The 25,659-nt window shown below is 40.3% G+C and overlaps 1 protein-coding gene across 1 annotated transcript; it reads left to right on the forward strand.

Moving 5' to 3' along the window:
- Positions 1-7,254: 7,254 nt before the first annotated feature.
- Positions 7,255-24,848, forward strand: efhd2 (EF-hand domain family, member D2). Its single transcript, XM_076740773.1, has 4 exons — positions 7,255-7,865; positions 13,409-13,556; positions 13,640-13,774; positions 20,463-24,848. The coding sequence occupies exons 1-4, from the start codon at positions 7,579-7,581 to the stop codon at positions 20,592-20,594; spliced, it is 702 nt and encodes a 233-aa protein (XP_076596888.1). The 5' UTR covers positions 7,255-7,578; the 3' UTR covers positions 20,595-24,848.
- The last annotated feature ends 811 nt before the right edge of the window (positions 24,849-25,659 follow it).

Genomic DNA, 25,659 nt, shown 5'->3' on the forward strand with positions numbered 1-25,659 from the left:
AATGTGAACTCAACCATTGCCTTCATTTGCATATGATATTGTTTACATTATGTATCATCATCTCTTCTTTGTTTTTTTTACTATTGCACCATCCACTTTACTCCAATTTTCCCTTTTGTGGAATTAATAAAGGATTACCTTATCATGTCTTCAGACATTTGAAAATCTAATGAAGTATAAGTTGTGTTGATCTTCCATCACGTACTGATGATCGATGATTTCCAAATTGTTTTTTCAAGAGATGAGATAAAGACAATTAAAGCATTGCCACCTGGTCAGAGTCCTGCTTTGGAAAGATGACAAAGAATTCACTGAACAGCTTGCACCTCTTCAGAGTCAGTTATTAAAGGTGCTCTACCTCCAACTCTGGTCAGATCTCAGTGTTGCTATGAGTTAGAAGTAGTGGTTCTATTGGACCATCTTCGAGTATCTGGGCACTTTTGTGAGTCTGTTTTTCAGGCATGGATCTGACACGTGCTGTATTTATCAAACATAATGAGAGTGTGTGTGGGACCTCTCTCCTCTTTATATATGCATTTGTATATCCATGCCAATAATAGATGGAGCCTTGCAATTCACAATTATTATTGATGGACAATATATCAAATTACTGTAACAACAAACACACCAAGGAAAGGGAGTTGTGGTTTGTGTTCATTGCACTTAATTTTGACCATAAATGCACTCTGACATTAACTGAAGTAATGAACTTAAATCACCTCTGACTGCAACAGTATTCTTTTTTGAAATGTTCAACAACATCTAAACCTCCACCCTCTGCTCTGAACTGCTGGCCTAATGCTCTCTCTGTCTCTCTAGTGGTTTCAGTGGTTTGTGTATATTTTGTGCATCTTTGATTTTGTCTTATGAACACTGGAGGGCAGCAGAGAATGGACTTAGGATAATGTCAACATGAAGCCCATTTGTTTGTTTTGATTTGTTTGTTTTCATGTATATTCTGTTGTGTGTCAGTGTTCAGTGTGTCCCCCTCTCCTGATTTCAATGTAAAAGCTTGACTGAAGTACTGTGTCTGACTGTAACTGACCTATTTCATTCTTAGCAGATTTTGAGTCTGTGTTGTGTTCACATGAAAACAGTGATAGAATGAAGTATACTCAGACTCCACACAGCACAGACTTTTGAGGGTGTTTTGAGGGTTTTGTAACAATTATTTCTTCTTTCCAAAGTAATGGTATCTTGTCACTGATGCTGATTTTGTTACCCACAGGTTTATGATTAATTTACAACCCTTTTGTTGAGGTTGCTAAATTAACCATCCCTTGCGCACACACACACACACACACACACTGACGGAGTGTCCCTCCCTTTCCTAAAGCACGCAGTACGTATTTCCTTGGATTGGTGATGCAAAAGCATACAACCATGTTAAGTCACGGTCACATGGCTTTTTTCCACTTCACAATACTTAAAATGCAAAATATTGGCTACTTGATGGTGTTGACCTGCAACTGTCTTTTGTCCCTTAATGGACATTATAATGGCAATAAGTGAGTGTGGTAAAGCGGCATGTTCTGGAATTGTGTTGCTACCTATCATATTCCTCACCATCCTACCTGCTCTTAAGGTCATTCACTACACTGCACAATCTTAATCAGCGATGTGTTGCCTTAATGCACTGTGACATCACATCACATCCCAAGCCACAGTGCTCTTTACATGTGCAAAGCTGTGTGTAAGCTGAGCGCCCCCTGCCAGCATTATACTGAAACACTATATATATTGGTGCACAAGTGGATGCAACTGCAGCAAAGGTCCAGCGTTCTTGTAGCAAGGTGGGACAACTTAAAACTTAATAGTATCGCTTTTTAGTTTGTTTTGTTACAGTAGAAATTCAAAATGATTGTCAGTGAGGTAAACAACATACAGATACACCTTGAAATATCCCAGTCTTAAAACAATGCTTTGAGTAGTGTCTTTGTGATGACTGTTAAAAGCAGTTCATTTTCCCATTTTTCATAACTCTAATTGTTGAATGAAGAGTCAGAAGAGTCAGACTCATAGTCTTTCCGCATCACATATCTCTTCAACAATGTCTAGCTGGTGTCCAGTCTCCAGCCCGTGCAGCACAATGTAGCCTTTGTGTAGAGAGTATTTTTAAGTTAGCTTGTGTGCCTAGTTGATAAAGTAAACCACTGACAACAGTGAGCTGGAACCCAAGGCTGGATTCAAGATCAAACATACCCCACGGTGACTGAGAAAGCTGCGTGGGTCCTCTGATGAAGAAACATGTTGGAGTGTTCAAATGTTACACGGTCAGATAATACCATTGCTGACCGGAAAAGACTTTGGGTGCCTCGGGGTGTACTCGATCAGAGGTGGTTCTTACGCTGTGTTGTCCGACCATGTTGGAAATCAAAATTGTTTGTAGTTATTTTGAATGGCCACACCAAAGACCAGAACATTTTCAGACAGTCACTCCTGGAAGACATTCATTTTACTGACCAAAGTTATCCATGAGAAAAGTGACAAAAATAGTTATGCCAAGAATGAAAAAAGAGAGCTAGAGAGAAGTTCAAACCTGACTCTGTGGAACTGAGAATCTGACCCTTTAAATGGAGAGCTGGTCCAGGTCTTCCTGTACAGGGGTGACTCGGGATCTTAACAACTTACATTTTTATATGTAATACAATATAAATTATTGGGTATCCCATAAACCAAGAAAGCATAATCTGTGTTGATTACGGCATGGTTTAAAATCTTGTTTATCAGGATCATCCAACCAACATACTTGCCAAACATTTCTACAATAGCATAGCGAATGGGTACCTTTCTTTTTAAACATAAACACAGAAGTATCCTTGGGCAAGACACTAAACCCCACATTGCCCCCAATGCTGTACCATCAGTGTGTGCGTGTGTGTGAACGGTTAAAAGCTTGTAATGAGCAGGTGGTCTAGACATCATATGCCTGTACCTGTGAAGCATATACTCTTGATCTGACTTATTCAGACTGCCGATGCCTCATATTAACTTCAGAAAAACTTTAAAACATGTTTTTGCACAGAAAGGACTGTTTCTGTCCTCCATCACTTACATTGTAAGTGCATGCATTATGAAAGGATCTTCTAATGATCTGTATCAACAGGTTTAATGAGTAGAGTAAGAAAAACATGTTCCGGTGTACATATGAGAAATCCATGTGCCTTGTCCCTGACAAATAAATAAATTAGACTAATGTAAACCATAAAACTTTCTCTGAATTCTCAATAGTGTTGGAGACTTTGTCAAGGTCCAGCGATGTTTTCACCTCTTTCATCCCTCTACATTCATCCCTCCATCCCCGATCCAACATCCCCTCATCCCCTCATCCCTCGCTCTTCTTCCCCTTACCCCTTCATTCCTCTACCTTCATCCCTCCATCCCTCACCTATCAACCCCCCATCCCTTCATCCCTAGATCCTCATTCCTTCACCCCACTTCTCTCCCTCCACACCCCTATTCATCCCTCCTTTACCATACTGGCTCTCCACCATCCATAATATTTTTAAGCCACTCTAAATGTGTGTCTGTCTTATTGGCATGCTCTTTGTTAGTGAAATTAAGTTATAAATAACTAGGTTAGGGAGCAAAGACCAAGGCTCCGCACAACCACTTTACCCCCAACCCTTTTTTTTTCTCTCTCCCTTCTCTCTAGATTGAATACAGTAACCACTGGGGACACTAACCGGGAAACCAGTATCATCTGAGGAGACAGCTCCCCCACCCAGATTCTCAACTTCCCTTCACCCTCTCGACTCTCCTCCATGCATAATGTTTATTGAAAGACAAGGAGAAAAAGTGAGATGGAAGCTATTCATATAAACATAATAAGAAGAAAAGATTTCCGGAACCAGGATTCTCTTCAGATGCTTCGGCCACCTTCCCAGATGATATTTTCTCTTTGACCTGTTCTGCCCTCTGACAATTTTGTCAGATTATAGCTGTTTGAATGACGGCACAGTGTTATTGTTGTTGGATGTGTATAAAAGACTCTCTGAACTAATAAACTAAAGGAACTGAAGACTCTTTGAACTAAAACTCTTATTTTTAGGTGTATATTTTCTGTTCCTATTACTAATTAATTAATTAATTACTAATCTGTTGAAGATTGGGATGTATTATAGATAACTGTGTTGCAGTGTGCACAGTAATGTGGTATCCCAGAACTGCTGAAAATGATATTGTTATTGTGGACAAAATATGATAATATTTTATTCGGAGTTACACTGTGATTCCCAGCCCTACTAAGGACTGGACTTCAAACTCTAACTGTATGTACTGTGTATGCAGTAAGAAAATGAAATTACAATGAAGACAAAATCAGAAAGTTGTTGAAAGTCTCTGTTTCATTTTGGTGGAGAAGAGGATGACAGCCGAGCTGTCCTCCATGACAGTCAACGACTTCCACCCTCTCCAACACACACTCACTGCACTGAGGAGCTCCATCAGTGACAGTATGCTGCATCCAACGTGTGTGAAGGAGCGGTATCACAGGTCATTCCTCCCTGCAGCTGTCAGACTACACAACAAAAACTGCTCCAAGTAATCAATGCAATAATCAGTGCAATAATCTGTGCAATACAACCTGTACATACAGTTTGTAAATACTATTTACAATTTTTTTTAGGATGACATTTCTTTTTATCCCACTCTTTGTATATACTTGTTGTTTTTAATTTGCATGCACTTGTTTTACTACTCTATCCACTTTATTGATGCTGCTGTAATTTGGAATTTCCTCTCACGGGACTAATAAAGGAATATTGAATTGAATTGGATTTTCATTTACAATCTAAGTTGGTCAATACAGGGGCTGAAAACATAACAAAAAACAGAGAGCCCACATTACTCCAATCTTAAAATGTTTACATTGGTTAGCTGTCTGTCGCAGAATTCATTTGAAAATTCTTTTACTGGTTTTTAAATCACTGAATGGCTTTGCCCTGTCCTATCTGCCCAACATGATTGCGTCGATGTTCTGAAACAAACCTCTTCATTGTTCCTGAGGTCAGAACTAAAAGGCACGCAGAGGCAACCTTCGTTAGCTATGCCTCAAATCTGTGGAACAGCCAGGTTCCCTGAAGGTCTTAGGGGTTCTAAATCTGTTGACGCCTTCAAAAAATAAAAATAAAAATAAAAAATAAATAAATCATAAGACACATTTTTCTAACATCTCTTTCTCCTGAAGTGTCTTTTCTTTTTTACCTGATGGTTTGTTATTATATGTAAAGCATACATTGTGACCTCATTTTTTTTCTCCTTTCACGTAGTTAGATTTGTTAGCTGCAAGGACATTCCTGCATTTCAGAGGGAATTTCACCAAAAACTGAATGAAACTTGCCTACTGTTGCTTAAATCATATAATTCAATAATGATAATGTATTTTCATTATATAAATATTACATCAGCTATCAATTATGTGAGTGTAGGAATGAGTGTGTCTTCACATTTGTGTTGTGATCGGAGCCTGCCTGAAAACTCTACCTTTTTGCATGACTTGTAGTTCGCTAAAATGGCCCTTGACATTTTCTTTTCCTGTTCCTTCTTCCATGCCTTTGAAGGAAAAAAGGTCTTCTGAAAACAAAAGCCAAATACAACATTTAGTTCTTCAAAGGAAGACTGTACTTTACTTTTTCCAATCTAAAATTGTGTGTTGCAAACTTTTAATGCACAATCAGAAATTCTAGGAACAACAGACAAAAAAGTAGACTACAGATCTGTGTGAAACTAGATGAGTGCTTATTATATCTTTTACACACTTACATCATTCTCTTCATTATCTGAACTTGACACAGGCGATGAGAGGCAGGTATCTGGCCACTTTCTCCTGTGGTCATGAGCACACTCCACATCTGAGGTGCTATACACTGAATTTCTCTTCTCCAACAGTTTCTAATCTTTTGAAAAGGGTTGATCTGCTCCCTTTTAGGAAGGATAAGATTAAGAAAAAAAATCATTGATCACTTAATTACACCTCACATCTTAAAAAAGCCTTGAGCCATGTACAGCAAGGTTGTATAAAAATATCAGTGTAATTTATTATATAACTGATTTCTTTTTTAATCACCCATGTTATGACCCAATTTGGAATATCCAACAACACCCTCACTGCACAATATTTGTCATTGCTAAACCCCACTACTGTCCTGGTGAGAGTACAGACACATGGCTTCCCAAACTACTTTTTATACTAATTGTATTTACTGGAGTGCAAAACCAAGCCAGAGGTACTGGTGTTGAACACAGATCTGGCAATCCACTGGATTTAAATGAAAGCCATTCTACAAAGCATAAAACAAAACAAAAACATAAAAAATAAAAAAAAACTAAACTAACATTTGAATTGTTTCACAAATCAGAAACAATTGCGCCAGTTCATGTGGTTGATGTGAGAAAGAATATCATCATTAAGAATAACAAGTGAATACACAGTATAAATGGGCCAATGTTTTTGAAGCATCAGCCTCCTTCCAGTAACAACCGCCATGAAACTCTATTGTTTGTTAAAGATGTAAATTGTATATTCACTTATTTCCATGGTCCTCTGTCTTTTTTATGTCAAGGAACCCAAAACTGATGCAAATTAGACCATAAACCCACATTTGATAAGATTTTGTCCAAAGGGCCTGTGTATGATAAATATTGTGCTTTTAGATGTTTTATTACAGAAAGTGTATGAAAGCCATGACCAAAACTGTCATTTTAGTCAAAATAGTCAATTATCAATTAGATTAGAATGTAGGAGAGTAAAGAGTACAATATTTGCCTCTGCGGTGTACTGGAAAAGAAGTATAAAGTTGCATAAAATGTAAATACTCAAGCAAAGCTCAAGTACACAGCTCAAATTTGTACTTCAGTGCAGTATTCGAGTAAGTGTACTTAGATACATTTCACCACTGACAAGTAGACTTGCACTAGAGTACCTTTTAGGAGATCTAAAAAAGAAGAAGCAGAAATCAGTGTGAACAAGTTCATGTTTTGGGACTTTGATCTCAGCACAAAATTTTAAACTGAGAATTGACCGAGAACTAGTTCATTTGAATCTGTGTGAACTGAACTTTGAGCCAGCTCTTGTAAGGTGTGAACTTGCACAACGCTCAACATCACCATCACCATACACAATCTGCTGTAAAGAACTGATCAGCGGAGCCAGAATACGACCGGGTGTAGCTCGGGATGAGGTGAGTTGAAGTGAAACTCATCCACAGACATCAGCAACGTGGTGAAGGCCGTGCGTGCATCCGACTGTCTCTTTAAAAGCTGTGGTCAAAGCGTGACAGAGCGATACAATGCTACGTAGCTAATGAGTCTCCATGCAACATACTGGAGTGGAAGCGTTTATCTGAGCTTGGGGCGTGAGCACAGGGAACTGAGACTAAACGTTAGCTAAGCAAATATATTTCTGATCAGTCTTCTAGGCTCTTGCCACAAATATCCCCGTACAGCCAGTTCCAAGGCAGAAACAATCGGACAGAAGGCTGTCTCTGCCTGTGCGCGGACGCGTCCTCCTCTGTTGGAGTTAGCTCACGTTAGATAACGTTCTTTCTTGATTATTAGCTAACGTTTGCCAGTTTGAAAATGGCCACTGACGAGCTGTCGTCAAAACTCAGCCGTCGACTGCAGATCGAGGAAGGAACCGAGGAGCCTGTAGCTGTGGACGTCCCCGGACAGCAGAATGGATCGGAAGAGAAACCGAGCACGGCCAACGCAGACACGGAGCTGGGAGCTAAGCTGCTCCGACGAGAGGAGCTGAACGAGGGCCACGGGGAACACCACCAGCCCAGCATGAGGGTGTTCAATCCCTACACCGAGTTCAAGGAGTTCTCCCGAAACCAGATCAAAGAAATGGAGAAGCTGTTCAAAACGTGAGTGTCTGCATGAGTAACGTCAAGTTACTGTCTGATATCCCAGCAGGGTCGGAGGCTAAATCTTAAACATGACATCCTAATTTAATGTAAGTCAGTAGCTTTTGACGAGGAAGGAACGTGAAGATCACTCTAATGCGGAAGTGCTCATGAAGGTCACATCTTCCTTTTTATTAACGTGGAAGAAGTACCACAGAATAACTCATAACTTAGCTCTAAATTCAAGGACAAGTGAGCGAGAAATAGTGTTGGCAACACAAATAAAAGCTCCAAGAAGGAGCTGGAATACCGGGACATGATGATGTGATGGCCATTATGTTTTGTGGCATAAATGCTTAATCCTTGGACTAAAAAAATAGAGTGATAAAGAAAATAAGGGGAATTTGGGGTGGGGACATTATGCAAGTCAGTGATAAAATCCTTCAAGAGGTTTTCATTGAGTGTAGAATATTGTGCAATTTTCTTACTTTCCATCCAGGACCTGATGTGTGGTTGATAAAAATATTAATAATTAACAGATGCTGTGAATTGACCTGTTCAGTTTGTCAGATAATCAGTCACTCTCCCTTTACAGTCAAAAGGAATTGTAATGAAATACATTTTAAGTGTAATTACACACACATTGACACAGCATAGCTTTACCTTCAGAAGATCACGCATGGTAAGAGATTACAGATTGAATACAATTATTCCCCCTTATGCTGAACTCCATGTCTGTGACCTGAAGCCACAGTTGAACTAGGGACCTATGCTTCAAAGCAAGCTTCTCTTCGGCTCCTAGTCTTTGTGTTGCCTGGCTTCATTGAACCCAGCATTGGTGATCCTGAATAAGCAGTATCATGAAACTGATTATGAACAATTTACGAGCATGTTCATGTGACAGAGGCAGAGGTATTAATTACAAAAATCATCACCAGAACCATGAATGAAGCAGGTAACATGACAGGACATCAAATGGTGATCCTCATGAGGAAATCCAGTTTTAGTGATGGCAGGAACTGATATTCAGCAATATTCAACGTGTTACAATGGAGTAAGCCCTGACCCTAAGCCTGGTTTAAGAAGCTGTAGAAACACTATGAATGATTTTCCACATATCAAACTTAAGGCTTTAAGCGAAACTAAACAACAGAGGGTTTAATTTTTACTTTGATTTATCATTGCCTGATGTTGCTCTGAGCTGCAGTGATGTAATAAGAGTATTATAAAGCTTTAAAAGCTACAGAAACAATCTGGAAGCTGTTGTGGAAATAAGCAATCTTTGTGCAACATGCAGCTGTAATTGTTATCAAAAATTTAGTGTCCTAAACTATCTGTCTGTTTGTTAGAGGCTCTGTTGTAAAACCAGAGTCAAAAAATTATTCCACTGACCTACAAAAATATCTGTTGCTCCAGATGACTTGTAACTTTATTTTAAACAGTACTTATGTCACTGCCAGGATCCTGTAGCAATGAAGACTTCCTGTTTCCAGTGATTGAGCAGCATACAAGTAGTGCTTTCTAATGAAAGAACTTCATTCTGCGTTGAGGGAAACTCACTCAGATTCACTCTGAGGTTTTGTTTTTGCATGTGTATGACTTCAGGCTGTTTCTGTGTGATGCTCTATCCAGATTCTTCAGGTTCCTGTCATGTCCAGTCCTGTCCAGGCATTTGAAATGCACTACTTACTTACACAGACTCTGTACAGCTATCTTCAGACGCTTCAGATCCAATCAAACATGTACAGTTTGAGCATTTATCTTGTGAGTTAAAATCACTCTAGTGTGCCATAGCTATGCGTGGGATTTTTGAGTATGATGGGGAAGTGGGTGTGCCCCTTATCTAATTGATAAGTAAACAGACAGATGATTAGACTGCCTGTGTTTACTCCATAGCCAGTTCATTGCTGTACTAATCTTGCCCAGCCACAAAATACAGTGTGTTTGGATCCAGTAAAGCAAGTCACAACTGAAAGGATATCGAATATTATATAGCCAACCACTCGATTCTTGCTGTTATAGCTGTGAAATCTAATATGGATTCCAGGCCAGGCTGTTTTAGAGGATCATTTTATACAGAAATAAAATGGGTCTGGTCTGTGCAAGTCTAGTTGGTTTAATATTTTAGAAATACTTTTCCAGACCCAACTGATATCACTGGTAGACCCCCCCTTTTTTTTATTGTTGAAAGGAAGAAAGAAGGTATTTAGGGACAAATCTGAAATGCCTCTATAGGCTTCAAGCCTCTGTGTATATGTTTGATGGCTGACCCAGGCAAGGGCACATTTACCAGTGCAAGTGTGCAGGTAAACGTTAATTATAGTCTCTGATTTAAAATAAATAAATAAATAAATAAAATCATTGCCTGCTTTGGGGGAACTATCAAAGCATAAATCCAGTCCAAAAGAATGAAGAATTACACCTATACTCGACTTTGCTCAGAACTTCATCCAAGTTTCAGTCCAAATCATCCCTTGTCTTTTTGATCATACATGCCTCTGTAGTGTTATGAACATAGCAGTGGTGCAAAGAGACAGATGTTTTTATGCACCTGGTCAGTCAGCTCAGAAATTTGGAATGGCTGTGGTATTGTCAGATTTGCGAAGGTACAAAAACCCTGACAGTTTTGTAGCTCATAAAGATATAAAAGAGAACACAGTTTGATTTGGAGAAATAAAACACCGTGCAGCTTCCTTAATGGGAAACAGGACCCTGTGTCTCTGTTTTTTTCCTCAGAAGTCTTTGGAAAGCAAATATCTCAAAATAGATGTGTGGATCCATGCCAACCAGTTAGACTGACTTGGAAAAGATTACTCGATACAGAGTAGCCACAGGCAGCCATTGTCCTTGGCCCCCTAATTGCAGATTCTGGGGCCAGTAGCTCAAACTTTGCTATATTGATGTTTTAATTTGTTGTTTTTTCACCTTTATTACTCAAACATGTATTTCTTATGTCTGAAAGACACTCATCAGTCCTGGAGAAGTGCAGAGATTGGATCAGTTGCAACAGACCTTGAGAAGATCATTTCCTGCAATCTGGTGAATTTTTATTTACCAATTTGTGCTTTTTAAGCATAAATTCCAAAGTCCTCACCTATTCTCAACATGAATGTAAAGGGAATTATGAGTCAATAAGAGTGTGTGAAGGCATTATAGAATCAATCTTATTTAACCTTCAATCGAAAGCCTCTCATTAAGGATGGGTAGTCTAGCCATTGGCACATTAATGTCCACCATTGTCTTACTGGGTAGTAATATCTTACCAGCATACTATCCTTTCTCTTATGTAGGAATTATAAAACAAATGTAACTTCACCTTTCAAGAAGGATGCAGTAGCTTAGCCTTGGTAAGATTCATTTCCATCAAGTAGATTTTTGGTTAAATCAGATATGGGAAGTGAGAGCAGGTGCGTAATTGGGTGGGGCAGTCAGGTCATGGGAATGGGGGAGAGTCTGAGGACATCTGGTGGACAGCTAGAGGATGGCAGGTCAGGGAAGTTGAAGGATGGAGACAGTAAGTAAGTGACAGTGCATCACTGGGAATTAAGTCATTTTTAGGGCAAAGCCATGTTAGCGTTTGACGAATTCCAATTTATTGGAGAATTGCAGCAAAAAATGTAGGGCACCAAGGCCAAAACCAATGGTGCAATAACAGTAAGTGATAATTCCATATTATGAAGACATAGCAGATGGACTTTATTTATATAGTTTGATATTTCTACAAAATGCTGTCTCACTTATTTTTTAAAATGTGAAGTTTCTGTCGACATAAGAGCGTCACAAGAATGACAAAATCATTTTTTCACATTAAACACACTGATGAGAAACATCTCAAGGCGAGACTACTTGTCTCTTCTCTTCTCTAGATACACTGCAGACTGCTGACAGACAGCGAAGGTCATGTTATACAGACAAATATTGACTTTTTGTTAATGTACTTACAAAAGGGAGAACAAGAATGCTGAGCTTCCAGGTTTCCTCAGCAGCCATTAATAACACCATCAAGCACAACATGTTTAGGATAGTAGTAGTAGTAGTCATAGTAGTAGTAGACAGCCATGTCATTAGACACTGAGTACAATTCAGCTCATAATTAGATGATCAGCCACCGTCAGATATCAACACCAACAGGCACTGTTTGACTGCAAACCATAACACAAGCCAATAAATATCTGTAGTCAGTGAATGTCAGACAATCTTATACTTTAGCAGTTACCTGGTGTTTCTGTGGTGGTGATGAACGTTAACAAAAATACCTACAGTATTTAAGCACAAGCTCTCTGCGCTCTCAGGGGAAAATATTACATCAATCTAACAGGTTCAGAGGGTGTCATGAGGGATGGATCCTGGATGAAAAAAAGTGCAAAATGTCCACAAATGAGGCTGTAGAGACAAAGGCTGCTCAGCTGAAGAGATACACCAGAGATGCAGAGATTAGGAGAATCAGTGGCCTCCCAGTACCCATCCAGGGTGTACTCCCAGCTGCACAAGGACCAACCCATTTATAGCTTAGACTGAGCAATAACAGGAAGGGCATATGAAAGAAAGAGGCATCCCATAACACCAAAGCCAAGGGGCTGCCGGACCTAAGAGCAGCCCACAGCAACCACCCAGAAAAAGTAAAATCACAGGCAGAGGAACAGGGCACACACAGTGGGAAGACAAGCGTCAGTCCACTAAGGGAAACTTGAATATTTAGATGCCTTTATGTTTAGCAGACAGTTTAAAATGTACCTGTTATTTTCAGGAAATGACTGCCTATTGATTATTGCTCAGTGTTTGGCGGGTGGAATTAAATCGTCATTAATAACAAATGGCCTGAATGACAAGAAAGAAAAGCAGAGTGAAAAGCCTGCTGATGTAGAGAGAGGGAGAGTAGGAGTGCAACAGTACACTCACAGTAATTCACAGTTCGGTGTGTTCCTTGGTTTTGGATTCATGGGTAAGAAATTGTGATCCTCCCATACAGTGGATCTCAATGTCATGAGTTAGGCTTAGATCTGGTCTCTGAATTGTGATTACTGTTCAGAGGCAGCAACACTGCATGAGCTTGACTAACTGGGCCAAGACGACTAGCATAATAAAGTTGATAAGCAGGTAAAACTTGGTCTTTAGAATTTCTGCTCTGTGCGTGTGAGTACATTGACATGACTGTAATTGTTTGTAATGAAATGAAACAAAAAGTCGCATACCGAACTGAATGTTCTGTATATGCACGTCTTCCTCTCCAGGAAGACGTGCATAATGTTGCACTCAGTTGTACACATGAAAAATCCAAAAATGTTCTTCATACGTATGTTCTCTACAGGAATCTAAATGACATTCATGTAGTGGAAATGGAATTTGTCGTTCACTAGAGAGAAGTTCCAGTGCAAACTGAAGACAGTGATGTACTATCCAGAGTGGTACTAAAACATGTTGAATTTTTTAATTTTAATTTTTTCAACGCTATCAGCATCACAAGCTAAATTCAATTCACTGTCATTAGGCAGGCAGATGCCTGATATCTTAAACAGACCTCAAACTATCTCTAACAAACTGGTGTTGTACTTGATTCTGTCAAGGTATGATGCTGGGAAAGACAACTACATCGACCTGATGGAACTTAAGCTGATGATGGAGAAGCTTGAAGCTCCACAGACACACCTTGGCTTGAAGAACATGATCAAGGAAGTGGACGAGGACCTGGACAACAAGCTCAGCTTCAGAGAGGTTAACCAGATTAGAATCTGTCGCATGATATGATATTCCTTTTGTCTACATCCATGTCACGCTGCTCTTCCTATCCTGCTCAGTTCCTGTTGATCTTCAGGAAGGCAGCAGCAGGAGAGCTGGAAGAGGATAGTGGCCTCAGTGTACTTGCTCGTCTTTCCGAAATTGATGTCTCCACAGAGGGGGTCAAAGGAGCCAAGACCTTCTTTGAAGCCAAAGTGAGTTAACTCCCAAGTTCTTATACAACACTAAAAACTATTCCAAAATGTTTTCCAGTTTTCATCTATAAATATAAACTAAAGGATAATGTTCAAGATGGATGCACAGACCAAAAAAAAGACTATTTGAAAGCAAAGTCGTATTTAATAACCTACAAGCATATGTGGAATGACACATTGTACGTAGCTGGTCCTTCAGCTTTCATCTCCACTTCAGAAGTTGCTTAGCTGCTTAACCAGTCACACTAATAAGCAAACATCTTACATGTCAGTCATGTTAACAGTTTTTGGAATCTGGGGACTAAATTAATCTATGGTCCTACTGGAAGTTCTCGCACGTTCTCTTCTGTTCATTCATGTCATACAGATCATATCTGCATGTTGAAAAACTGTGGAAAACTTTGTGTAAAACATATGACATGCAAAGACATGGAGTGACTCTGAATCTTAGAATGTTATTGCCTGGTTTTCACTCCAGTTCCAGGCTGTTGGCAGAGGGTTAATCTCTACCCAGCTATCCACTGACTATACTCTCTTATCCTTGAGGGTCATGGGCAGGGCAGGAGCCAATCCTAGCTGACAGTGGGTCACCAGTCCATCATGAAGCTGACACATAGGCTCTGTTCGGACTGCAGCACATAGGATTTGTTTCTCAAGTAAGATCTTTGAGACAGACTCTCTGCACTGTTTTTTTACAAGTTAAGAAATTTGGGCTGGCAGTCTGAACAAGGGCATAGACAGCCCATCCAAATCTGTGTGGGCATATGCAGGCTGCATCCAGGTGAATTAAAGTCAAGACAGCAAAAAACACAGTAATTGCGAATGCAAATAAGATCCAAGCCACATTTGGCAGACCATCTACAGATGGGTCTCAGTCAGGACGCACTGGTTGGTCCAATTGGATTTGCGTCTTTTACGTTACTTGCAACATGATGCTCAACTACGACGTAAAATGTAGAGTGGAGGTGTTTGATATTAGCCAAAAAAACGTCTGCATGACAACAACAAAACATCTTCCATTACTCTTCGCTCATGACTATTGGTGCCTTGGGAAACATAGTACATAACAAACTCCCCTTTTTCTCTTTAAAGAAAACAGTGCAAAGGAAACATTTCCTCTTTTTTGGGGTTCTAACAGATAAATAAGTTTAAAGTCTCAGCTTTAATAACTGTAGTTGAACGGTAGAAACAACAGAACAAGTGCAGATGTCTCCTTCTTTGTCAAGCAGTCAGCGAGCTGCTCCTTCGTTGCTGACCACATGATCTGTTGAATAGTCCCAAAGTTGATGAGCTCCTTGATACTGCTGATTTCGAGTCTGAGTCTCTTCTCTGTGACTGATTTGATGGATTTGACAGCATCAAAAAGAGAGTGATTGTCTGTTACACATACAATGAGCAAATTGTTGTGTGTACAGTCACCTGTGTTGAGCTCTGAGTAGAGTGTAGTTAAGAAAACTGCACTGTCAATGCCATCTCCAAGTGCCAAAGTCTCTCCTGCTAAAGTGCTTCAAACAACTCTCCTGATCCTCTTTGACTGTCAGCATATAGGCGAGCATCTTCCATCCTCTCCCATAAGCATGATTAGGTGCCCACCTTGAGTGCCTCTGTCTGGAAGATTTCCCATGGACAAATCACTGAATACCACCAGTTTTAGGGAGCTGTCTTTTCCCAGGTAATGAAACCTCAAAGTCACTTCCTCTGATTTCAGTTTTCTGATCAGTTTGGTAGCACAGTGCAAAGTCTGAACAGTGGCATGCTTTGTACTGGACGCCGGGATGAATATGTCACACATTATGTCGGGTCTGCTCTGCCTTGCCACCCACAGTATTTGGCCAATCTTCGACTTAAGCATATCAGTTTCAGTGTCTGTTAGGGGGGGCTCATGCTGTGTGGCTCTGGTGGGGTCCACAGGAATGGGTTAGAGGTTTTTTATGTACTTACATTGTTGCACCTGTATTTCATCTTCCCGTCCAATTTGAAACGCAGCTTTCAAGTGAGGGATGACTGTCGTGGAGAATGTTTCAGAACCTCCCCAGATAAAGTCATCCACATGACAAGCAAGGACATCCCATCCCATCATATTGCAGGAGTCATCCAACCACTAGAACACTGCTGGGTCAATTTTTGACAATGTACTTCCTGACTGCTGCATAGTGTCTTTCACCCTGTTGTACCAGTACAGAGAAGCGTCTGCTAGGCCATAAGCACACTTTTTCAACTTCCACATAGTTCCTTTGCTCTGAGCTTCTTGGGGAAGCCAAATGTAGACATTCCGGGTATACTCTTTACCTTGTAAAAAGGCTGCTTTAATGTCCATGGAGTTCAGCTGCCATTTCTTTTGACATATAACAGCCATGATCATTTTTAGAGACTCTGAGGCACATGTGGGTGAGTCTGTTGGGAGCTCCTTAGTGTTCGTTTCCTCAAAGCCTCTTGCAATAAGTCTGGCTTTAGGTACAGCACCATCTGGTGTCTCCTTGAGTGTGCATACCCACCTTGTAGAGATGCTTTTCTGACCTTCATCTTTCACCTCTTCAAACACACTGTTCTGTTTCCAGTTGTGGAGTTCAGTATATTTGGCATCCATGAAAGCATCATCATTCACAATCAGTACCTCCTCTTAACGGCAGTCTTCACACAACTCATCATGTTCAGATGGATCCACTTGAAGATTGTCTGCTTGTCCTAGGTCCACTGATTCAGTTGTGCCAGCAGTTTACTCCTGTTTTGTACTGTAAATTGTACCAGTTTTTGTATGAGAATTTTTCCAGTGGCCACTTCCACTGTCTGTGTATGTAACTACTTGTCCAGTTTTCAGCTCAAGTCCTTCACAAGTAGAATTTGAGTGTGTTCATGATGCATCAGATTGATCATGATTACCCTCTCCAGGGTCCGTTTATGTGTGAGGGGGGTCATTATTAGCCTAAACATCTTCATCATTTGAGGGTGCCTCTTCCTCACTTTCATTTTCAGTGTTATGGTTACTTTCACTGATTCCAGTTTCTGGTAATGTGGCATTCTGAGTTTGATTGTCTTTTGTCCCAGCATACCTTGTGAGCCAGCAGCTTTTCGAAGTCTGGATCACTACACCATCTTGGCCGATGCCCGCTTGCAGTAAACCTTATCCCCTGTTTCGCATCAGTCATCAGTGGGTTGCAGTTGTTTACGAAGGGCTCTTTGGATACTCTCAGAGCATTCTGCTTCTGTAAATGCTTTCCTTGTAGCATGTAATGCTGAGATGTGCTGGGCTATCCAAGTAGCCGTGCTAGTCCCTTCTAAAGCTGGTGGTTTATCAGTGAGAACTGAATGCAGATTTGGGTTCTGTCCAAACACAAGCTGGTAGGGACTGTAGCCATGCACATTATGCATATATTTTTTTTTGCCATCAGGGCCCAGTCTAGGGCTCTCTTCCAGTCACATCCGTTGTCTCTTTTTACTTTCAACAGGATTTCAGTGAGGGTTTGATTATGCCTTTCTAAGAGACCATTGCTCCATGGGCTATAAGCTGCAGTCGTTTTCACTTCGATGTTAAAGTTTTCAGCCATGTCTCTCATTTCTTCGTTGTTGAATTCACCCCCATTGTCAGTGAACAGTCTGCCTGGAGGACCATGAACACTTATCCAGCAGTGAATAAAGTGCTTCGCTATCTCCCTGGGTGTCTTGGTGGTAATAATGCTCCCTGCACTGAAGCATGTGAAGTGGTCAATGGCGTGCAGATATCACACTCCTGGTTCTAGCTCATGTAAGTCCATAGCTACAGTTTCAATGTAGGTTGAGGCCATGGGTAGACCTATTGCTGGCTTTTGCTTTGGTTTACTGTATCTGATGCATGTCTCACAGTTCTGTACAATATCCTTCAGAATTGTGGTGCACTCCTCATCAGTATTACCTGATCAGGTCAGTAGTTTTTGCAGTCTGTCAACTGAGGCATGTCCAAATTGCTTGTGCAGTTTCAATAATTTTTTTTGTTTGTCCTGTGTTGTCATGCTTTCTGTCACAATGAGGATGTCACCTTCATTTTGGATGTCACTTCCATCTGGGGTGCTCTCATCCCTCAGGTTCACACAATTATGTCCTGACGATGTCAGTTCAAGTTTCACAGGTTGCTTGAACATTATGGCTTTGTCATTCTCAGTGTCCAGAACTGCACCTGCTCTTTTCAGTGAGGTTTTGCTTAGAAGCCATGGGATATCTGTTGGGACAACTTCTTGTCTCAATTTGACATCTAGTCTGTGCTATCACAGCTGGGATTTTAATTTTCTTTGGGGAATGGACAATTTTCCCATCGCCAAATTTGAATGGTCTTGCACTTTTTATGTCCTTCATTTTCAGTAACTCATCCTGTGTTAACTGATTGACATAATGATCAAGCCATCTTTCGCCACACACTGTTCTGTTGCAAGCTGTGTCAGTCACAGATCCCAAAGACTCTACCATGAAAATCACTGTGTCAGACTGTGTGTCTTTAGACAATGTAATGTTGCATTCTTCAACATCTGACAGTCTTTCATCTTCTGTTAGTTTTGCATGTTCATTTTTGTGGAGGCAGTCCTTTGCCCAGTGAAATATGCTTTGGCAGACTGCACATCATGTTCTCCTACCATATCTGTCGAGCGGATTGGTGCCTTGAACAGCTGTGTGACGTTGCTGATTTGACCTACTTTCTCTCCTGCCAGCAAACTTTGTGTAGTAGGCAGCATCAGCTGCATCTCCGCTCACCTGCAGTTCACCAGCACCCCTCTGTGGTGTATTATTGCCAAAGATCCTCTTCAAGGCAGCTTTCATGTTGTCAAAGGTGAGACTTGGACAAGCGGTAAGCGCCAACTTGTCCTTAACATTGAGTCCTGCAGTATCTATCAGCTTGAATGCTAACACCACATCTGGAAGCTCCATTTTGAACTGGTGAATTCTGTTGTACCTCTGTTCAAACTCGACAATGTAATCCACCATCGACGCGCCATTTTCTCTCGAGATCCGGTCAAACTCTGTATACGCCTCATATTGGCGGTCCTTTTCCTCCTTCAAAAACACAGAGTCCAGTTTCATCAGAAGTGTAGTCATTCCATCATCTTTGTTCAAATCACCTGCGGCTATTTCCAGCGCGCTGTCGCTCGCTCTCCCCGTTAGCGATAAGGCGCCAGGGCCTGCTTCTTTTTATCCAGGTCGATAACCAGTCTCCAGATTTCAACCTCATTTTTCCAACTTTCTTAACATTTCTTCTCATCAAACACTGGTGGAACTTAATAATTACCAGCGGCCATCCTCTGCTACCATTGTTAGTTCAATAACTATGACGACAATTGTACTTTTTTAGACTTTACTTCAACGTCTGCACGACAACAGCAAAACATTTTCCATTACTCTTTGCTCATGACTATCGACCCCCACGCACATGCACAGGGGGAAACATAGTACATAACATGCCATACTTCATCACATTTGATCATTTTCTTCCTTTATTTGGAACATCTAAAAACAACTGCCTCACAACACCTGAGCTTCAAAACAAAAGAATAAAAACAGTAAAACTAACTTCAAAATAGAAGCTTCAAAGTTCCAAACAGAACAGAGATGCAATATAGATGCCTTATCTCCACCAACTGTTGCTCTCATGTCACGTCAGCTGGATCGATACATCGTTGCTGCCCGTCCTGAATATATAGAAGGGACACCTTCTCACTTCCTGGAAATACTCAGTTTGGTTTAGGTGAGGGGTGGAGGCTGTGTAGAGTGTGCGGAGGAGGAGGACTCATCTGCAGTGATGACTGTTTTTGTATTGATATCAATACTACATGTATTTGGACGTATCCACAGTTTCAACGCAAGACTGGAAAGCGTCATACAGGCAAGCAGAAAAGAGCACAAAGCAGCAACACTCTTCATCAACACTCGCACTTCCTCACTTTGTAGCAGTGGATACACTGTGAATGACACTGTGTAAATACAGTTTAAGGGATAGCTCCTGCATTGGAAACAAAATTGCCAAATCTCTACTGGTGGACACATTTCTATTCGTGGTGTATACCATCATCCCACCCAGCCCTAATCCAGAGTGATGGAAGTACATCAGACCAGCTGAGCAGAATCCATGCTGCTACTAGCAGAGTGTTATGGAGGACAACCCAGAGAACAACAGTCTTCTGCAGGACATGTTGACAGTGCGATTGGTTATAGGGCAAGATGATGGATCTCCATTTTCATGCTTAGACAATAGAAAGCTGTGTATCTAGTTACTGACACTTTCATCGTTACTGCAGCTAATTATGCAGATAGCAGGTTGGTGATGTCTGGATGCGCAAATCTGATCAGGTCACTTCTAAATACAGTGCAGATAGGCCATCCTAAAGATCTGATTTGAAAAACAAATCTGATGTGCCTGCAGTCTGAGCATAGACAGAAACAGACAACTGACCATGGTCACATTCACACGTCTGGACAATTTAGAGTCAGGTTTAATATCTCAACACAGGAAGCACAGTTTAAAGAATAATGTTTATTCAAATAGGAATTTTCTGATACATTCTGTGCCTACTTGAGGAGGTTCAGTTTTTGATACTGGGTGTAACACAGTCACGTTCCTCCGTCTACAGGTGTTTGAAATTGAGTTTTGATTCTCAACTCTGAGATGAGGAGCTCCACCGTGGCTTTACTCCATCACCTGACAGCTGTGTGTTTTCCTGTTTGACAGGTCCAGGCCATCAATGAATCCAACCGGTTTGAGGCAGAGATCCGCCAGGAGCAAGAGGCCAAGAAGAAGCAGGCTGAGGAGCAGAAACAAAGACGCGCTGCTTTCAAAGAACTGCAGTCTGCATTCAAGTGACTGCCTCTCTCTTCTCTCAGGACCTGTCACCCTCTGTGCTGCACTAATGCTATCAGTTTGTCAACGTGTGTTTGAATGTTGTATGCCAGACAGTGGTTGTCCTGAGTCAAAAGCACAGGCCCGAAGTGTCTCACATGCTGGTCACTAGTCTACTATCCAATGGACTGAATACCTTAACAGATAAAGACTCATTGGTTCATCAGTCTAGAATCATCTGTTCATTCAGCTCTGTAGCTCAGTATCAAAAGTAAAAGTAACATCAAACATCAAAAATACACATTCAATACAAGTTTAGTGCAAATATAGCAGGATGGCCAGTAGAGCAGTCCTTACTAAGCTGAATGAATGGATGATTCTTACAATATCTTTCATCCACCCAACATCTAAGACAGCTTTTACTTAAATATCAACTCTGTGGCTCACTGTGTCTGCACAGTAAGTGTTGACCCACAGGGCTCCAGCAGAAACTGTTTGAAATGATTGTCATCATTACAACTTTCCAGAGTAGTAAAGTGACTGGTGGATCTGTTAGTCCAGTCTGCCTTCTAAAATTGTATACGAATGTCTCACCTGTCCCTGGCAGAAGACACACACATCAACCACATGCTGTTTGCTGTGTTCAGTCTGAACACTCAGCACCTGCTTTGTTTAATCTGAAATCTGTAAACTGTTGCTAAAATGACCCCGTGTCCAGTTCTTGGTATTTGCATCGACTAGTGATGAATGCACTTGTGACACTGTCTCTGCCAAAGTGTCAGCTTATTTGGACTATGTTTGTCCATTCATTTCAGAACTTCTATTAAATCCACAGTGACACTTTGCAGACATGTGATCCATCTGTCACACAAAATCAGTCAGTGTTAAATGTTGAACAAATAGCTGAGCTCTACATTTTTACTGTCAGCTCTTATTTTTGTACGATGTCGTTGGGTGGGTATTGACCACAGTAGTATCCAGTAGTTGTGGTTTGGGATGGTTGTCATGGTCATTCTTCCGCACCGTGTTTTGCATGGGCCCTCTGAAGTACAGACAGCTTTAAAATAAGTTTTTTGGAGAAGCATCTTTCTTTTCTAGTTTCAGCCATTATTTCTATCAGTTCTGTTAACATTTTTCTTCATGTACTTCAGTGCTGAGATCTGGGGATTTAATGACTTCGCTGTAGACCCTGCTTTAATTTGGAGTTCACAGCAACCACATGAGTCATGACACCGTTTGAAAAAATCTGGAAGTGGAAGTTAAACATTAACATGGTTTAGGAACTACTTCCTAGCTCCAGTTTGATGTGTTTATTGTAGTTGGTTATAAAAGCAGACATTTACCTTGTGTTCATTTCAGTTTTCATTTTCAGATCAGTGGATTAGTTGTTTGGACTCACATACCAGAACTCAGCAATGAAGTGAGTGAAGTGCTTTCATACCTGATAGGAATGATAGCCAAAACTAAGCAAATAAGGCCCAGGTTTTTTCTCTTTTTAAGGAAATGTTCCCACTGTATGCCCTCTGTTGGATGAACCTAGAAGTTTGACACAGAAGAGCAGTTAACTAGTACCAATGATGGTGTTAAAAGTTAACACTGCTCTACTTAATTTGCTGTTATGTCACTGTAAAATCACAAGTAATGTAGATTTTGACCTTTTAGCAGTGTGGACAGAGTGTGTCAGTCCTTTGTGGGGGGATAAGGAAAGGGAGTGCCTGCAGAAATGTGAAGGTGCTTGCTTTCGTGTGAATGCTGTACTCACATCTTAAGATGTGACTTCTTCTTACCAAGATCATCAAATCCTTGTTAAGAATTGAAACCAGCCTTGAATGCAAACAGCTCATTTCCTGTTGTTCTTGTGAGTTCCAGCTTGTGGGGCTTGTGTCATGTCTGCAGTCAGGTAAATCTTTTTAGCCAAGAGATTTGCACAATTTGCACTTACTTGGTCATTTCATGTAAGTGTCTTAATCAAGAGATAGTAGATTTGACCTTGACAGAATTGTTACTTTAACATGATCTTCATAGCCTAATCATAAAGTCCATTGTAGAGTTAACGTTGCTCCATTCATTCCCTGACTAAGTGACAACAGTTGACTTCACATTTGTTGTCATGGTAATGTTACTGTAAGGCAGGTGCATTTTAAAAAGTGAGCAAACCTTTATCCACAGTGATTCCACCTGTGATGTTGAATCCCAAATATTCCCTCCCATTACTTCTTAGACAGTTTGGTGTCATGGTCACTTGTTTAGTAATGCTCCCTAGTTTCACTAGTTTTCTGTGTAAATGAACAACAAATTGCCCCAGTTAATAACAGGGCGTGCAATAGGAGTGACAGTGCATTTTATAAATGCCTTGCAGTAATGTTATCTAGTGCTTTAGTACTAGTAATACACATCAACAGTGTGAATTAGTGGTTTGTTTGTGACCTGAATGACAGATAATAGATTCTTCCACTTGTGTGATCATTCCTGTCATCAGTGGAGCAGCAGTAGAAAAACTGCACTCTGTATCAGAAAATATTTTTATGAGTGATGTAATAGTATATTCAATCATGTGGCCTAGCCCTACATATATTTAAAAGTATTTGTAAAATGTCTGTTGAACGGGTGTTTCCTCAAACACACCAGTCAAATATCATATTTTATGTGATCTTCAGGATTATCACTTTAAATCATCAAAATCTGAAATTGTTCATTTTTGTGTCATGGCACAAAGTAATACACATTCTTTTTTAGGACAAATTTGTTATCTTTAAATGTTTGCTTTGGGACCTTTTTGTAAATGTACAAGGGAGAAACTTTTGGTTAGCACTGTGTAAATTAATATGCAAACTCCCACATTGTTGTTATAGTAACAGTGATGTCTGTCAGTGCATGCCAGCACTTCATAGCACAGTGTGACTGAAGTGTTCATAAGGAAAAATCGAACAAATAATTCATCACAGTATAGAAATACTCAGTACACTCATCTTTAGGATGATGGTTTTCTTTGAAATTTCCTCCCAATTCATTGTTGACCCAACACAGCTCAGTTGGGTTTTGCAACTTCATCAGTAAGCTGGGAAGACATTTGGAGATTTCAGGGTTGAAACATGTTTTCTTGTGTAAAGTGGATGATGGTCAGTGAGTAGTTGTGATTTTGGGTTTTGTTTTTCCTGGTGTGTATTTTATACGTATACTGTAGGCTCATTGTTTTTGTTTTCACAGGAATCTCCCCCTACACTATGGAACACTGGTGTGTTGTTTCCCTGCTGTAACAAGACACTGGCAGCTGTAATATTTTGACTGTTTTGTTCATATGGAGGTTTCTTTTGGTACTGATTTCTCCAAATCTCCTACATATTCAAAAGAAATATCAGTGTGTTTCTTTCGTTTCTTGTGGTAAAATAAAAAGCAAAAATGATGAGCCTGAATTATATATGCAAATCTTCCATTGTTGCGTCACTTTGGTTGTTCTCTATTGATCTTGTCCAGGATTATGTTAACACTGTATTATGTAGTGGAGGGGTACCAGGAAACAAAAAATCATTCATTTTAAACTTCATTCCATGAAACATGACCTAATTGCTGGTGAGCTGAGTTGAGTGCACACACAGTGGATTCCATGAATTGTTATCCTACCACTGAAATGTCCTCCCACTTCATTCCTTTATGTCCTTATTGTTACCAGAACAGTGCCAAATGTTTGAACTACTGTCATTATGCCCAGTTGTGTGGAGCTTTTCTCTCTCCAGCAACAAAAATGTGAATGGAAATGATATTGACAATGACGCTGACAGAATATAGTTATTTGGAAAGCTATTGGCCAGTGTCATTATTTGCTTTTCACTCTGTTGTTTGTACAGCATTCAATCATGTTATTCACATGAACAGTGCATGAAGTCCATCAGTGGCACAGATGGATTTTTCTGGTGCAGTTTTCATACTTTGCCACTGTAATGTACTTAACATAAATCCACTCGGTCTCAGAATCACTATGAAAGTTAAGGAACTCTAAATCTACACTCGCTCTGTTAGGAAACTCAACTGTAAACTGTGTTGACTCTGAAAACTAAAATTGAGCTGGGAGGGAGTTTGGGAGCTAAATAACAATCAGGGAGGGTAACTATTATGATTTTCCTTCTATGGTTTGTTTTTTGTTTTGTTTTTCCTTGCTTGTTCTTTCTTACTATGTACTACAACTGTACTGTCTTGTATGCTGATAAGAAATGACTAATAGACCTATTCTGATTTTAAATAATATGCATCCTTTTGTCGCAATAAATTGTCTACAGTGTGTGTCATCACCATCTTTGTGTCAACTTCCAAAAAGACATTATCAAGGGGGTTATCCACCTGAAACCAATTAGTTTTTCCTGCTCTATAGGTGCATCATAAAACCTTTCAATTGCTTGTCATAAATAAGGATTATAATTTGTTTGAAATTAGAATCTTTAGCTGTGATTGATTACAGAGTGAGAAAGGTTTCCGACTTTTTCTGTGGACCGTGGGAATTTAGTTTATTCCATCTTGACAGTATACCACTCTCCTCTACACTAAACAATTTCCCTGAAGTAATTTAGATTAACATGTTAAAATTGTTCTCCCATTCAAAACTTAGAATTTATGAGCCTGTGTTCAGACTTTCCCACATGAATGACCAGACTAAATGTCAGATGGATTGATTTTACCTGACAGAAATCGTCTGTCTGGGATATGTAATGTTTCGCCACCTGCCCACATTTGACAGCAGTCTGTTGTTCACTTTTGCCACGCACTGTCTCTCAGATCTCACCTGCACTGCTTGTTGCAACCTCAGCCCAGCAATAAGCCATGCCCCTGTGATGATGATGTGGCATAAAGCAGGGGGATGGGAATCTCTGGTTGGTAGCCATCATGAATAAGGGGTTAACAATAGCAGGCCACAAAGTTTTAAATTATGCAGCTTCTAATTGAACATTTTATTAATTTGTGACCAGAAGCAAGTGTTTTTTCACCAGGTTTGGCAGTTTTGTTCTTTACAGGAGCTGCCTCCAGCCATTGGTTTAGATACATGGATGATACCTGGGTCAAAATTAGAATACAGGTAGTGGAAGCTTTCATGGATCAC

This window comes from Chaetodon auriga, chromosome 10 (genome assembly GCF_051107435.1).
Source record: "Chaetodon auriga isolate fChaAug3 chromosome 10, fChaAug3.hap1, whole genome shotgun sequence".
In the NCBI taxonomy this organism is placed as follows: domain Eukaryota; kingdom Metazoa; phylum Chordata; class Actinopteri; order Chaetodontiformes; family Chaetodontidae; genus Chaetodon; species Chaetodon auriga.

Excerpts from the sequence above, each read along its gene's own strand:
- efhd2 (XM_076740773.1), top strand. The coding sequence starts at position 7,579 with ATGGCCACTGACGAGCTGTCGTCAAAACTCAGCCGTCGACTGCAGATC. Across the intron at positions 7,866-13,408 it reads ATGGAGAAGCTGTTCAAAAC|GTATGATGCTGGGAAAGACA; the intron begins GTGAGTGTCTGC and ends GATTCTGTCAAG. Across the intron at positions 13,775-20,462 it reads AGACCTTCTTTGAAGCCAAA|GTCCAGGCCATCAATGAATC; the intron begins GTGAGTTAACTC and ends CCTGTTTGACAG.